At 50.9% G+C, this 16,015-nt stretch overlaps 6 protein-coding genes across 6 annotated transcripts; 4 read left to right on the forward strand and 2 right to left on the reverse strand.

The window, feature by feature from the left end:
• Positions 1-2,622: 2,622 nt before the first annotated feature.
• Positions 2,623-4,103, forward strand: M430DRAFT_18816 (glycoside hydrolase family 72 protein; the record flags this gene model as incomplete). Its single annotated transcript, XM_024863959.1, has 3 exons — positions 2,623-2,749; positions 2,799-3,459; positions 3,509-4,103. The coding sequence occupies 3 exons, from the start codon at positions 2,623-2,625 to the stop codon at positions 4,101-4,103; spliced, it is 1,383 nt and encodes a 460-aa protein (XP_024721934.1).
• A 1,763-nt stretch (positions 4,104-5,866) lies between these two features.
• On the reverse strand, positions 5,867-6,160 carry M430DRAFT_18817 (hypothetical protein; the record flags this gene model as incomplete). The annotated part of the gene is made up of 2 exons (XM_024863960.1): positions 5,867-5,971; positions 6,026-6,160. 2 exons carry the CDS (start codon positions 6,158-6,160, stop codon positions 5,867-5,869), a joined length of 240 nt encoding a protein of 79 aa, XP_024721935.1.
• A 514-nt stretch (positions 6,161-6,674) lies between these two features.
• M430DRAFT_236808 (hypothetical protein) lies at positions 6,675-7,245 on the forward strand. The gene has a single exon (XM_024864945.1). The coding sequence runs from the start codon at positions 6,690-6,692 to the stop codon at positions 6,975-6,977; it is 288 nt and encodes a 95-aa protein (XP_024721936.1). The 5' UTR covers positions 6,675-6,689; the 3' UTR covers positions 6,978-7,245.
• Positions 7,246-8,500: 1,255 nt separating this feature from the next.
• Positions 8,501-9,174, forward strand: M430DRAFT_18818 (hypothetical protein; the record flags this gene model as incomplete). Its single annotated transcript, XM_024863961.1, has 3 exons — positions 8,501-8,522; positions 8,587-8,704; positions 8,769-9,174. The coding sequence occupies 3 exons, from the start codon at positions 8,501-8,503 to the stop codon at positions 9,172-9,174; spliced, it is 546 nt and encodes a 181-aa protein (XP_024721937.1).
• An 870-nt stretch (positions 9,175-10,044) lies between these two features.
• M430DRAFT_34866 (hypothetical protein) lies at positions 10,045-11,097 on the forward strand. The gene has a single exon (XM_024866623.1). It carries the CDS (start codon positions 10,076-10,078, stop codon positions 10,694-10,696), a length of 621 nt encoding a protein of 206 aa, XP_024721938.1. The 5' UTR covers positions 10,045-10,075; the 3' UTR covers positions 10,697-11,097.
• Positions 11,098-11,603: 506 nt separating this feature from the next.
• Positions 11,604-15,649, reverse strand: M430DRAFT_27689 (hypothetical protein; the record flags this gene model as incomplete). The annotated part of the gene is made up of 2 exons (XM_024865691.1): positions 11,604-15,366; positions 15,450-15,649. 2 exons carry the CDS (start codon positions 15,647-15,649, stop codon positions 11,604-11,606), a joined length of 3,963 nt encoding a protein of 1,320 aa, XP_024721939.1.
• Between the last annotated feature and the right edge of the window lie 366 nt (positions 15,650-16,015).

Here is a 16,015-nt window from a genome sequence, read left to right on the forward strand (position 1 = left end):
CAAGAAGAGCTACACCAGCTTGATCACAAACGGTTGACTGCAGAGGTCGAGACGGAGACGATCACAGCGGCGGTTGGCGATGTCACATTAGGCGCGAGAAGTCACAACTTCAAATCTCAGACGTTTAAGATACCCACGAATTGCGATTTGTGTGGTGAACGGATATGGGGGCTCTCAGCAAAGGGCTTTGATTGCAGAGACTGCGGCTACACCTGCCACAGCAAATGCGAGATGAAGGTTCCGGCTGAATGTCCAGGAGAGCAGAGCAAGGAGGAAAAGAAGAAACTCAAGGCGGAGCGACAAGAAGCAGCAAATGCGCTCAAGGCCCCGAGTAGTGGCCCTAGCGATAGCGTTTCTGAGCTTCCAGCGATAAGTCGGACTAATACCATGAACTCGCTGAGTTCTGGATACGCGGCAAGCGCCAATCGATCAGTCTCGGGTGCCAAATCCCCAACGGAGGATAGCGCCCCTGAGAGGCCTACTTCTGCAAAGCCTAGTATCACTGGCTCCAATACTCTGCGAAAGAACCGCATTGTGGCACCTCCCCCCACGGCATATGTCAGTGAACTTGCAGGGAGCAGTGTTGATGGTGCATCATCCGGCTCGAATGAGCAAAAGGGAAGAATGTTATACCCATACGACGCAAACGGAGAAGGGGAGATCACAGTCGCTGCAGGCAAAGATGTGACAATCCTAGAACCAGACGGTAAGTCTATGACCAGTGTGCATCTGAACCGTGCTAAGTATCCACAGACGGAGGATGGACAAAGGTTCGAGCCGGCTTCAAGGAAGGCCTTGTGCCCACAGCCTACCTCGAGATCGTGGCGTCGGTTCCCCGCCCCTCGTCGACGCACTCCAATTCGGGCTCCTCGTTTGCTGGCAGCGTCAACATGAGCGGTAAGAAGCAAGGGCCGGCGGTAGCACCGAAGCGCGGGGCGCGGAAGCTCAAATACGTCGAGGCTCTCTATGAGTACACGGCACAGAGCGATGCGGAATGGAGCATGGTAGAGGGGGAGCGGTTTGTGTTGATCAAGGAGGACCCAGGTGATGGCTGGGCGGAGGTCGAGAAGGGCGGGATCACAAAGAGCGTGCCGGCCAACTATGTACAGGTTGTGTAGGGGTCTGGGCAAAGGAGTGTCCTTAAGATGGGACGAGAGGGGAGGGGTTTAGTTTGTGGCGGACAGGGGCTGTGGGAGTCTAGAACTCATCATAGCAAGCATCAGTACGTTAGTGAGCGAGAGTATTCCTTGGCGGAAGCGTTGAAGCAGCATTAAGAAGCGTTGAGCGTTTAAAAGGCGTCGCGAGGCCGAGAACAAGTTCTTCTACTTATACATAGGGTACCTCGTCGGAAGAGTGTAGCGTAGCGCTTGAGCAAAGCACATGGAATCCCTATTGATGCCTCCGCTGCGTCGGTATGCATAGATGACAATGCAATAAGTCCTGCACCGGTACGTCGCAGCTAACAATAGTAGGGCCCCAGGTCGAGTCTAGCCAATGATCGAATGTTTGATGTTTATGTTATGTTTTGTGTCTAATAATAATAATAATAATAATAATAATAAATATGCTTTTGTTTATGCAAGGCTCGGGACACCTACCTTCGCGCACAACGTCGCACTTTTAACCTTCACGAAACAGCCGCGCGCCGATCGCATCCAAACGATGCCGTCACCGCTGAGCGGAGCGGACATGATTTGCAGGACGGTGCGGGAGTGGCGTCCCGACCCTGGAGCGGTGGGGCGGGGGAGGGAACGAATCGTTGACAGGAGTTCAAGGAACAGTCTGTCTTAGATAAGACGTGTGTGGGTGGTCCTGGTGGTTTTGCGGAGAGCGGAGGAAATTCTTGGGCTTCTTGGACTTCTTGGACTTCTTGGACTTTTCTCTTGGGAAGTCTTGGAATTTCTCTTGGACAGGCCAGGATATACGTATAGCACCTTTTGTGGTATGTGGTATACGTAGACAGGCATCTTGGCGGTGGAAGGGAGATTGGAAGGCGGTGGTGGTTGGGACTTTTGATTTTGATAGACCGAGGCAGTGCAACAGAGTAGAGGTGGTAATAACGTTAAATAGCACTAAATAACATTATATCACATTATATCACAATTATACTACCGTAATAAGGACAGGATGCCTCGGGTAATGTGAATAATAGACGCCTTCATCCTGCAACGAGCAGTAATCGCCTTGTGCGTCCCATCGATCACCCTTCCTGCCTGAGGCACCGTCTCCACCGGCTCCACTCCGCCCCTGCCCGCCAAGCCCACTCCTGAATATCCTAACCGCTTCGGGCCATCCCTCCCTCGCCCAGTCTCTCCGCCCATATATACTCTGATATCCAATCCCATCCAATTCTTCCAACGTCTTGACCTTCTCTCGCTTTTCCACCTCCCGCCCTTCACCAACTTCATCACCTTCTTTTTTCTTGTCGGCACTGTCACTCCTTCCGGTGCCTTCACCGTCCTTCGTTGTGTGCTGTTCTCCAGATACCCCTTCTATTTGGCATCTTCTACATTGTCTCTCCGCTCGCTCGAGACGTTATCTTGGACAATCAGATCCCTCGTTTCTTCCCTTTTTGTCTCAGCCCTTTATAACCATCCATAAGGAGCAAAGAGACAAGACAAGATGAAGACGTTCAGTACCTTTGCAGCGTTGGCTGCCGCGACTTCGGTCCTTGCAGCCCCCTCCCCCACCGGAGGTCTCACTCCTCGAGCATCCTCCTCCATCGTTCCCATCACAACCAAGGGCAATGGTCGGTCCCCTCATCTCTCGCTTTGCCCACCGTCTCTAACTCGTAGCAGCCTTCTTCCAAGGTGACAAGCGTTTCTACATCCGTGGTGTCGACTATCAACCTGGCGGCAGCTCCAAGCTCGTTGACCCGATCGCTGATGCTGGAACTTGCGCCCGTGACATCGCCGAGTTCAAAAAGCTGGGCATCAACACCGTTCGTGTGTACACCGTCGATAACACCGCTGACCACGATGCGTGCATGTCCGCCCTTGCGGATGCTGGCATCTACCTCGTCCTCGACGTCAACACTCCTCTCTATTCTCTGAACAGAGCAACTCCCCACAACTCTTACAACGAGGTCTACCTGCAGAACATCTTCGCGACTATCGATGCCTTCGCCAACTACCCCAACACCCTGGCTTTCTTCTCTGGAAACGAGGTCATCAACGATGATAAGACCACCTCCGCTGCCCCGTACGTGAAGGCTGTCACCCGTGACATGAGACAGTACATCGGATCTCGAAACTACCGCAAGATCCCTGTGGGATACTCGGCCGCCGACGTCAACTCCAACAGACTGGAAATGGCTGAGTACATGAACTGTGGCCCTGACGATGAGCGCAGCGACTTCTTTGCGTTCAACGATTACTCGTGGTGCGATCCTAGCAGCTTCCAAATCAGTGGCTGGGATCAAAAGGTCAAGAACTTCACCAACTATGGTATCCCTCTCTTGTACGTCTCCCCTCCCGAGCCCCGATGATGCAGCTAATTGTGAGTCTAGCCTGTCTGAATACGGTTGCAACACCAACACTCGCAAGTTCGAAGAGGTCGCCGCCCTCTACAACACCGAGATGACCTCTGTCTACTCTGGCGGTCTCGTCTATGAGTACTCCGAGGAGGGATCCAAATACGGACTGGTCAAGATCGACTCTCCCACCTCCGTCACCGAACTCCCCGACTTCCTCGCCCTGAAGTCTGCTCTGGCCGCCCAAGCTGACCCCGCTGGCACTGGCGGATACAACGCCACGGGAGGCGCGAGCGGCTGCCCCGCCCAAAGCCCCAACTGGGACGTGTCTGGTGATGCCCTGCCCGCGATCCCCGCCGGCGCGGCGAAGCTGATGAAGTCTGGCGCCGGCAAGGGCGCGGGTCTTTCAGGCAAGGGTTCTCAGAACGCCGGCGGCACCTCGACCGGTACTGCAAGTGCAGGCAGCGGCTCGGTGACTGCGGTCGCGACTGGATCAGCCTCTTCGAGCACGAGCACCAGCTCTGGTTCTGCAAAGAGCGCCGGCACCCAGCTGCAGCCGATGGACAGAGCACCTCTGTTCCTCGGCCTGTTCGTCGCAGGAATGTCGTTCGTAGGCGCCACTCTGCTGTAAGCTGGTTCGATCGATGTCGCTGTATGTCAAGGGCGGTAAGCCCCCAACGGGTCGAGAAGGATAGATAGATAGGATCGTGACTGTTGTCGGCGCATGGTAGAATACCAACCAAGAGGATTCCCCGAGCCCTCTCTCGTCGCGGATCAGCATTTCCAGGTGTTCTGTACTGTACTGTACCTATATATATATAACTAGTTATTATATTTTTTTTCTAACGCCCCTTGCTATTGTTTTCCCATGTATAGCTTCCGATCAACGTCAATGAACGAAGGAGCGTGCGTAGCTAGAGCAGCAGCCCCCCTTGCATTCGCATTGTAGGAAATAAATCTGCGTTTAGAAGAAGAACTGGTCGTCGTTTGCCGCGTCGTGTGAGTGTGAGTTTAGCGAGTTATTGGAGCTTAGGGTGGGGGAAGGAGGGGGGTGGGGGCGAGTGTAGGGAGGACGGGATGGAAAATGTTATGTCTTTCTATATCTATACATGGGGAAATAACTAATATTTTGCCTTGCCTTGTCTTATCTTGCCGTGTCTTACATACCTTACTTTGAGGTAAGGTAGGTATCACCATCTTTCCTTTCATTTTCCCCTCTCTCTCGCAGTAAATCCTAATCAATACTTACCCTATCTACATCCCCGTCCACTCAGCCTCAATACCCCCAAAATCCACATTGATTAAATCAATCAATGAATGAATGAATGAATGAATGTCGTACGTATGTATGTTTTGAAATACGGATTTGCTTTGCTTTTGCTTTTGCTTTTGCTTTTGCTTTTGGATACCTACTGTAGGGAAACAGAGAGAGAGCGAGGAAGGGAGATGCGTCCAGCTCCCCCCCCTAACAAAAGAAATTCAGAGAAGTTGTTATATTGTATTGTACATCACGAGTAAACAAAGCCTTTAGCTAGCATACATACATACATACAGTTCTCACAGTATCTTTGAAATAATGAAAGGTAGCTTACCTAGCTTACCTAGATTATATTTAAACCACTTGTTAATTAATCAATCCATAATCTCTAAACAAATACCAGAACAACATATCCTACCTAGATCCTAGACCCGCCTTCCTTTGTTTTATATATTATAAACCATAAAAGGGTTCGACAACGACACACTTACGGAGTGGAGAACCTCTAGAGAAGAAACATGGGAGTTGAATAGAGGGAGTAGATTGTGGATAGGTAGGTATCAGGATTATGGGGTTGAGGAATGGGGTGGGAGGGAAATGGGGATTTTTAATGTTATATATGGTGGAGCTTTTGAGAGGGATTTTAGAGAGAAGGGGGGGGGGTGGGTTAGAAATAGAATATGAGGGGGGAAGGAGGAAGAGATGAAGGGTAATGTGTGTAAAAAGACAGTTAGAAAAACAAAATCTCTTAATTCAGACATCTAGACAGAAGAAAGCTTTAAGCACTTGTCTTCATAACTTCTGAACGCGTCAGTCTTGTTTATCTTCATTAATCGACCAGCTCAGTTCTTATTACTCCATGCCCCCCCATGCCAGTAGATTACATCTATACATCTTCAAACAAACCGCGGCTTAGCTTGAAGGACCACCTAACGCCAGCCATCAATGCACATAAAAACCTGACGCCAGAATGCCGCGTCCACATCGTCGTATCGCGGATGGTATATCCCCCCCTTTCTCCATCCTCCCTCCATTCATTTCCGACCCCATCAATCCTTCCCCCCCCTCTATTTCCCTCTATCATATTTTCCTCCTCAAAACAAACAAACAACCCCCCCTTTCTTCCCCTCCCATCTCTACCCAGTCTTCGTCTTCACAACCCCGACCTCCCCCTGAATAGTCCCAAGCCCAATAGTCCCCGGTTTCGGCGCCGTCCCTAACGGCCACGTCCCTAACGCTGTCTGCGCAAATGTCTGCGTGAACACTACTTGTACCGCTGTCACTTTGCCGCCTACTGTCTCGAGAGACGCGAGGGAGGACACTACGGGGGATTGCGTCGCGACGAGCGAGGTCACGGCCCCGCCGCCGCCGGCTGCGATTTGAGCGCTTGCGAATGGGACCGCAAAGAGGAATGGGAGGAGGATGTGCATTTTGTTTTTGGTGCGTGTGTGTGTGTGTGTGTCGGGCTTCGGCGTGTTTTGCTTGTTGAGATGAGAGGAGAGGAGTTTGTAAGGTTCTACTGCGTTCGCGATCCTCCTCAGTGGCTTCGGATTTAGGCACGTGTGCTCGTGGTCCGCAATTGACTCTTCGATTAGGGATTGTGGCTGAGAGATGGATGTTCAGCGGTTGTGAAGTTGGAAGTTGTGAAGTTGCGAAGTTGTGGAGTACGAAGTTACAGGTCGACCCCCTGTCTATTTTTGGTATTCTATAAGGCGCTAGATGACGACGATCTTCAGGAGGCTCTTGGTAGCACGTGATCAACTTGCTTCTGGCAGCAGGTTCAGGTAGGGATTGCTTTTATATTTGAATGCAATTTCTGTTTATGGTCGGGTTAGAGATTACATTTATTTTTGTAATGTTAGATCCCTCAAGAATAAGATAATGGCTATGAGGTGAGGATTTGGTAGGCAGAGCGAAGTGCTGGCGGGAGCCGAGTTGAATCCAAGGACGGGAGGACTGATGCTATTACTCATATATATGTACTTCATATGCCTACTTCAGCTGCCCAGGAGTAGTATTTATTACTTTTGCCTTTTTCCGAATCTCCAAATTAACACCAGTATTGTCGTACGCTTACATTCCCAGCGCCCACCCGTACCAGATGATTTCACGCGAATCGCCTATAAACAACTCATGAGAACTTATACTCCTTGGATGAATGTATATGCCGAGCTTTGGTGGCTGTTGTTAAGGGATTGGCGGCGCATGGCGGGTTGGGTGTTGACGGTGTGTATGGGATGGCGATGAATAGTATCCTCGAGATAGAGATGGCCCTGTCCACAGGGCGGACGATGATATGAGTAGAGACAAGGACAAGGATCTGTTAGGGCGATAGGTAGGAGGCGGCTTCAGTGCCGTGAGTGACGAGTCTGTCCTGCATGGCTATATACAGAAGGAGATGAGAAGTTAGTTTTGTGAAAAAAGATCTATTAACGCGTGTTGGAGTTTATGATAAAGTGCTAGCCATAGAACCAGGCCAAGGCAGCATTGCGTATGGTTTCCACATTCCCTTCCGGCGGACTCAAGTAAATATTTCTGTGTTATAATGTCCGAGAATGCGGAAGGGCGTGCTTTGCTCCGTTTCTAGGGTGAATCCAAGAAGTAACATTACGAAGACGTGCTGTTAGGAGTCGGGGTATTGTGCTTGTCAGCTTGGAGCTAGTGGTGTAGAGTACAACTGTTGGCTGAGCATAGTTCCGATAGATCCGGCTTTTACTTGGTGACTTGTAGGCGTCTTTGAAGAGGATACATGCTGCAGAGATGCCGGTTTTCAGGTGAGGTCCATAATGCGTAACTCACAGCCAGTGTTAAGAAGATGGAGACGACAATTGCTTATCGGGGAGCAATACTGATGTTTCCCTCGTTACGACGTATACGATAGGAGAGAATAATGGCTCGCTGAGATCTATATAAAGTGTGAGGTGGTCTGAGCTGAGAAGGGGGCGCAAGGGTACGGATAAGCTGAAGAACGCGAGTGTGGGAGTATATGCTAAACATAGTGGTGGAATCCATTCCATATGAGAGGGGTAATCGTAAGCTCAGATGATAGATTTTGGAGAAGCTCAAATACATCACATCGTTTGAAAAGACTATGAGAGACTAGTGGAACTGATGATGAAAGTCTGTCCGGACAACGTCGCCAGGAACTGTACCGTACTCGCGACTGGATAATAGGGATGGTATACAAATGAGCTATATGATCAGTTACCAAAGACAGATGAGAAACAGTCTTGCCAACGACTGCCTCTGGCTAAACAAGAGATCCGAAGATGCGCATGGGTACTGCGATCCATGGCCACTCGTCCCATTTTTCACTAACACTTTGAAATAATTGTGGCAAATGGGAGGAAGATCCGTGACTTGGACATGGGGAAGCCTCGGCTTATCCGCTGTGGAAAGGAGACGGTGTAGATATTGGTTTGTTTGTATAGCTCAGAGTCCAGGTGCATGAAGGAGCAAGTCTCCAGGAATGAGTCTCCAAGACAATTCCAATTAGCTGACTCCAGGTATGCTCTTGCATCGAAGCCGCTAATTGCGAGATGGAACGGTACTTGAGGCCCCATCCTGCACTACTCAGGAGTCGGTACCATCCGACGTAGTATCAACTAACAGAACGACCTAAGAAAAGATTTGAGAAAAGTTGTGCATATTCCTTCGCTCCGAACAAGCACCGGTGTAACAGAAGCTTTGGAACACCCAAGGAAGTGGGTAGTGAGTAACGTTGAATGCAGGAACCCGACTTGGGCCTGAATCCTTCGAAGTGAGAACTGATGGTCATATTCGGCGTACTCCGTAGGGCTCTCACATTTGTCCGAATCTCGAAAACCTAACAAACAAGTTTCTGACGAATTGGTAGAAGAAGACTGGATGGAAGGGCCTGGCGCTGACGTTCCTTTCGACTTGGAAGGTGGACGAAGAAGTTCGAGAATGCTCGGCGAGAGGCCTCCTGTACCAAGCATAAGCCTGCCTTCACCGTAACTCACCGACATCCCCTAATCCACTATCACGACATGGCCTACTGACCAACGACGTGAGAAGGACCAACCCCTCCTTCTCCTCAATTGACTATGACCAAGCTCAATTACGAAGCTCGAGCCAAGGGCCAAGCATGAGGTCGAATCGAATCAAGAGTCCCGTCCCGTCCCCGGCACTCGGCCGCTCTGCGCTATCGAGGATCTTTGCCGCCCACGATCTTCTGGAAAGCCTGCATCTCATGGTTCGCTGGAACTTGGAACGGGGGCGGCCATCAGCCCGTCACGGCAGGTCTTGGTGGAGCTGGGTCGGGTCTGATTGGTGGAACCGCCGACCAGGCCGTTGGGCTGAGATGGAAACTCGGAGTCGGAGAGAGATGGCGTTGGGCTACGCCGCCAGACAGCTGCTGAGCTGCGTCTGCTCGTACAGACGGTACACTGGGCCACTGGCTACCATGCATCTGCGATCGTGAAGCTGCATTTGGAATACGTGGCTGGCATATGATTGGATGCGAATGGTATCTGGCGTCTTCATGGGAGCCCCACGAATCCACGATCATCGCGATCATCGATGGTCGAGGGTTGGTGTGTGGACAGAGGGGTTAGGGAGCAGGGCGAAGAGGAGGAGAATGGAATGTCATTGGACATTATTCGAGGAGACGCGGAATCGGAGAATCCAGAAATCCCAGAGAGCCTCCAGTAAGAGCGCGCCTTACCCGAAGAGACACTAGCGCCAGGACCAGCCGAATGCAGCCTGAGGCGCCAAACTCTGTTTCCCTCTAGGCCGCAACTAGAAGCCGCTAGTCCGCAACCAGAAGCCGCTAGGAAGCACTAGCGCTGCCAGATTGCTGCGTGCACTTCTCGCCTTCTCGTCCGTCTCCTTCAGGTTCAACTTTCACGACACGCTCAACACCACCGATCAAGAACCATCTGTTCGATAAGAATCTTCCGACAAACTCAACCATCTGAGACATTGCACAGTCTAGCCTACGCGATCTTCGAGAACTATCAACTGCATCTTAAGCGTATCCATCCCCCGCCTCCTGCCTGCCTCGATCGTGTTTCCTCGTGTTTGGTTTCGTGGATGGCCTGATAGACCGCCCCAAACCCCTATCCTCCCTCAGAACCCGTCCGATTCCCATGGTCGACACTTGATTGTCGGACGAGGGGACCATTACCAGCGTCTTGATGTTTGAGAATTTCACCTTTTCCGCTCCAGTCCACTGCCGGCAGGACGAGGAGGAAGACATGTCCGCTTCGCCAACAGATACTTCCTTCCCCTCACCCCCTTCGTCTCCGACCTCTTCGTCCTTTGACTGTTCACCACAAACGGGCTCGACCATGGACTCGACCCAATCAGCCATCAACGAGATCATGCATAAACTCAGCGAGCAATCGCTTCAGTCGCGCGACACCGTCGAATTCGCGCCATGGGCGACATCCCCACCACCGTCACGTCCGCCCTCGAGTCACGGTACCGACGAACAAATGCCATATACCTCGTCAAGCGCCTCTTCTTCCTCGACCTCTCTACCGAACCTATACGCTGTCTCAAACAGCAAAGGATTCGCCTGCAGAAGGTTACAACGACAATTGAACGTCCAGCTCCAGAGCTCACCAACGCACATCCGCGATATCCAGACGCTATTCGAAGAGATGGTCGCTTCGAACTCACACTGCCTAGTCCACAAACCGTCCTCCACATCCTATCGCTCCTCACCACCGCCACCACGACCTAGCAGGCCCGTTGGGCTAATCGTCGATCCGATGGACTTCGACAGCCCGCCCATCCCGGATATCACCATAGACGAGGGCTTCCACGAACCAGACCACTTCGAAGAGGAGATTACCTTCAGGAGAGCAAGCGCCCCCTCTGGGATCCGCAAATACAACACCCTCAAATGGTCCCGGAGTGCAAACTGCGTGGTAATGGGCGGGCGACTGATAGTCCGCTCCGTGCCGCGGATGCGAAAGCGACGAGGGCCCAATGCCTAAACCACTACGAATGTTGCGCTTCACTCACCAATGGCGCACGCTGTACATCATATCATATCATATTTATCCACATATCATCAAACCTTATTCTATCTACAACCTAGGATCCGGGGGAAGCAGGCGCAAAGGGGTGTCCAAAATACCTGAACAAAGGGTTCAGGACCAGGACCAGGGAATCGGCGTCACGGGATAGACGGTAACGCGCAAGCAAGCATCGCAGCGAAATAGCAGGAGCGAGGTCTGGCGTATAGGTGGTTTATATTATGGGGTAGTAGGCGTAGGCGTATATCTATCTATTTAATATCCAAGGAACTATCTTGGCTAGGTAGGTAGCTGAGAAATTCCCACCAGCTGTTGTATATATATTTTTTATTTTGTCCGAGCCTCTATAGATAGGATAGGATAGGATAGCTTGGCTCGTGGCATAATTCCATTCTATTCGAATCAATCAATCATTTCTCATTTTCTGGAGATAGATTTCTTAACTTATAGGCAGGCAGAAGGGGATTAGGGAAACAGGTAGGTAGTTATTCATTCATAACACTCATTGAGTGCATTTCATTCACACACACAACCCATTCATTTTACATTATTTATACCAGCTACCTTAGCTACCCTGCGCATCCCCAAAAATATCCATCCACCCGCAAATATCAAGAGGGTATGTATCTAGTTCGTTCCCTACCAGAACGCCCGCTATGCCATCATGTTCTGGCCGCGCTTTCTTTCAAAAAGAAGAAGCCAAACAAACAAAGCCCGAGCCCGTGTTTTGCTATGTAACGCCGATTAATTTCAATGCAGATAGATAGGTAGCCGCCACCACGCCAGAGCCAGAGCCAGAGTTGCTAGGAATTGGGAAAGGAAAGGAAAGGAAGATAGATGGATGGATGGTTTGAATCATCATCGTTTAGTCTAATTCGATAACTTCTGCTGGGCCGCTCATACTCCTACTCCCTCGACTCCGTCCGTTAGCTTGTAAAGACCCGGCTCTACTGGCTTGTGCCGAGGCGGTTGTTGTCTTCTCTCTTCCCGTGGCTTCGTCGTCGTCGGTACCTGAATCATCATCTCCGGCTTGATCCTTGGCTGCTTTCCTTTTGAGCGGCACGGCTTCTGGTTTCGGTCTCCATGTGCCGTCTGCGGATATCAAGATGGCTTTCACATCCAGATTATTATCTTCCGCCAACTTCGCGCGGACCGAGACGAAGAAGTCATCAACCAGCAGAGAATATGGTCGCGCGTCTCGGCCGCACAATGGGCATTTCCAGGCGTCGACCAGAGACGGTTGACCGGGCTGCTTGGGTTTGGAGTTGCGCGTCAGGAGGAAGGTCTCCAGGTCGAAGCATTCCCGATGTAAGCAGGAGCTGCCGCGGACGGGAATGTCGAAGATTCGCGCCGTGAAGGGGTCGGCAAGGTCAATGGAGAGATCGCTTATTACCATGGCGAAGTCATCATCATCGTCTGACGGTCCAGTAAGGGATTTCTTTATCCCGTCTAGGGTTTGAGACGCAGGAATCCGTTGTTGCTGGCACATATCGAGTATTTGGGGGTGCTGCAAAATTTCGATGACTTCGACCGCGAGGAAGTAAACAGTTGGTTTCAAGGCCTTGTGCAGGCGTGGGGTAGACACCTTGATTAGGTTGGCGGCTACGCGGTCCGGTGAGGGAGGTAGGATGTAACGCGTGATATCAACTGGGAGGTCTTTTCCATGGTGAATCTTCCTTCTAACTTCCAAATGCTCGCCATTGATCTTAAGGTAGACGGTCTCTGGCCACGCCGTATCGCTAATGACCCACTCTGGAGTTGTGAACTTCGTTGTATCTCGCTGGGCTTGTACGCATCGTAAAAGATACTGTAAAGTACCACGCCTGAACTCGCGTGTGGGGACTGGGCCCATATTGGACTGTTTATCTACGGCAATCAAAGGGAAGTCTTGCTCATTAACGACAAATTGGAATCTGGAAACAGCCGAAGTAGCCGGAATCATTGCCGGCTCAAGCGCAAATTTCTTTATAGATTGATAGAACCTCCGAGACTGGTCATGTTCTGGGATCTGATACTCAAGATCGGCGGCAACTAGACGCGGACTGCGTATATGTGCTTGATGAAGAGCCGTGAGGTCTGGATTTGTTGGTTGCGATGGTTGCACGTATCCCACTGGAGGTACTAGTGGCCGTTGAAGCGGTGGTGTGTTTGTGTAGACCCATAGCTGGTGTTTCATGATATCTGGGGGGAGACTGTAGGAAGGGGAGACTTGCGGGGAAACTTGCGATTGAGGGTTCGAAGGAGTTAGGTCAGGGACATGCCGACCACCAGCAGGGTTGTTGTTATTTCGGGATGGCATTCGCGCTTGAGGAGTCGAGTTACTTCTTAATTGTGCAGCTCGATTCATGGTTACGACTTGCTGCTGTAGTTGTTGTTGATGTTGTTGATGTTGGTGCAATTGTTGATGTTGTTGCTGTTGCTGCTGCTGCTGCTGCTGCTGTGGCGGCATTGCGCGTTGGATTAATGTTCGTAATTGCCACTGTTGGTCCGATATTGGGCTTGCTATGTGATTTTGTGGATATTGACCTGCAGACTGCTGCTGCTGCTGTAGCTGCTGTAGCTGCTGCAATTGTTGCTGCTGTTGAACAATACGAATGTGCTGCTGCTGCATTGCGGACTGTGAGTGGATTGAGTTGGTCGGATATACAACCTGTGGGGAGTTCAAAGCAACCATCCCATTTTGATTCATATTTGGGAGCACCGGGAGATTCTGACTCTGTTGCATATGAATATTGTTTCTCAAGGTGGGAGAAGGCCACTGAAATCCCTGTTGTGCTGGCGATTGAATACCTGGCGATTGAATACCTGGCGATTGAATACCTGGCGATTGAATACCTGGCGATTGAATACCTGGCGATTGAATACCTGGCGATTCAACACCCGGTGATTGCATAGGTCTGTTCTGCACAGATGCAAAGCCTGGAGAGGCCGAGTTTACTCGCAGACCTGTTACACTTGGTGGGCGCCACGGTACGGTGATTTGAGAAGGATTAGATGATCCCATCATTGTCATCCTTCCCGGCTGAGCCTGCTGATTTCCAAATTGTTGATTGTTCGTTGGAATGAAATTTTGCGGATTTGGATTTCTGAAATCCTGACCTATAGAGTTTGCATTGCTTAAAGACAAAGGCGCCGCTCCAATATTAGAGGCGAAGGGTTGATTTCGTAGGCTGCTAGGCACCACGGGGGGTTGAGCCACGGTGCTACTCGTCGTTGGCCCTGACAGCTGCTTTTGTGCTGCATATCGACGTTGCTGGCTGACCAATGTGAGGTACCTATTAGCCAGCGCCTGATTGCGCTCCCGAATCTCCCTTTCTGTTGGTGGACGGGCTGTATTGTATCGGGCAGAAAGCTCTTGGAGACCTCTCCTATCTTCTGAAAATATATCCTCCATCTGACGGCCGAACCTATCATCAACCAGCCCCAAATTGCGCCGAGTAGCAGTGAATACAACTCCCTGTAATATAGGCGATAAAATTCCCAGGCGGTTCACTAGCTCATCCGCAAGAGGAGGATAACCTCGAGTAACGCACTGGTTTGACAAAGGAACCCAATCTGAGACCAACTTGGTCAAAAATATTCCAATATCTGCCACAGTCCGGCGATAAGAATCAGATGTTCTCATGAGATCATCAAATGGACTTGGAAATTGCGAGAACCATTCTAAGTGACTACTCGCCAAACCTTCATTATCCCGGATTAATTGCCCTAGGACCTTGAATGAAAAAGTCATGATCTCGCGTCTGGGAAGACCTGGCTTGTTTAGCAATTGTGAAGGATGGCAATCCCAGAGACAGAAAAGCTGGTGTAGAACGACGTAGAACATATCTTCCTTGGAGCAGGCATCTGTAAGTAACTGAAACCTTGGCTTTTCAAGAGCATTGTTTAAATTTTGAATGCCTCCAACAGATTCTATATGACGCTTAATCAACGCTACACGAGGCTCCAGTGGAGGCATGACTGCAGTGGATGTTCTCTGACGCTTGTGGGGATTAGAAGGGACAGCTGCGCCATCATCCAACTGTGACTGCGCCTGGTGTTGTATCAAAGTGGACGGTAAGGGAAGGTTTCCACCACCAGACTGCAGTTGTCCCGGGTTTTGGATCATTGTGGACGGTAATGGTATATTTTCACGCGCTGTCCTCGGAGATGAAGGACTGACCAAAATGGGGCTTATACGTTGGCCTTGAGGTTCTTGTGTACGTGCTTCTGCCGCTGCCTCTACAGGTTGCTGAGACGTAGGGACAGATGCTGGTGCTTGTGCTAAAGGAGATAGAGATTGCCCGGGGGCCTCCACATTGGAAGACTGAACTTCTTGTGAGAGTGGTCTTTGAGACTGAAGCTGCGTATTTCGATAAGGCCGTGGCCCATTTGTTATCCTTGGAGACTGCGAATCTCTGAATTGAACTGGTGTTGAGCGTTGGCTTTGCAGAGGTTGTGACTGGGGGCTACCGGACGATGATTGTAAAGGTGAGACTCCTTGTGCCGCAGCAAGAGGCTGATTCGTGTTGACAGTAAGGCGCTCGCTCTGGCCATTAGGCTGTTGAGCCTCGGTATGCCCGCTACTGGTTGAGTTGTGAGAGAGTGTTGGCGCTGGAGCTGGAGGAGGGGGGATCGAGGTCACAGTTCTGCGAAATTTGTTAGCCTAAGCTGATCTTTTGTTGTCTCCATATGTCCAAAAGCTCTACCGCAGACCCTTTGAACAACTTACTTCTCTCCTGACGTCGCCGGGCCCGAGGCTTTTGATATGCCCGGCCGAGGCGTGGGCCGCACTGGAGCCCCTGCGGCCGTCATCCATGATTTCTGTCGAGCCCCTCCTAAGAACGTGTTCAGAGTCGCATTGGATGTGTCCACATCCCTCTCCCTGACGGATGCGGGGGGAGGCCCGTCTTTATATGGAGGTCTGCGCATGGTTCAGGAGGGTAGAGTCCACATGGGCTTTGCCAGATGGTCCCCAAGACTTGTCAAGCCAGTCATGTTCTAGGAGACAGAGGGCTTTGGCCGTAGCGCGCGAGGCCACACACTGTCAAGGAAGAAACAGACAAAAATTGCGCCGTTGTATCCTTCAGAGGACACTGTCTTTCAAGGCCGAGGCAGAGAATTCGGCGGGGTGAGAGGGGAGTCCTTCAAGGTGAGGAGGCTAGAAGGCTGAATTCAGGCCGGAAGGCTGGAAAAGGCTCTCTCACCTTAAGTCACAACGGCTGCTATTAGTTTGCATGCTGGGACAGATAGTGAAGGGATGGACAACTGGGCAGCAGACACTGAGTAGATGTTTAA

Source organism: Amorphotheca resinae (genome assembly GCF_003019875.1).
Source record: "Amorphotheca resinae ATCC 22711 unplaced genomic scaffold M430scaffold_5, whole genome shotgun sequence".
Classification (NCBI taxonomy): domain Eukaryota; kingdom Fungi; phylum Ascomycota; class Leotiomycetes; order Helotiales; family Amorphothecaceae; genus Amorphotheca; species Amorphotheca resinae.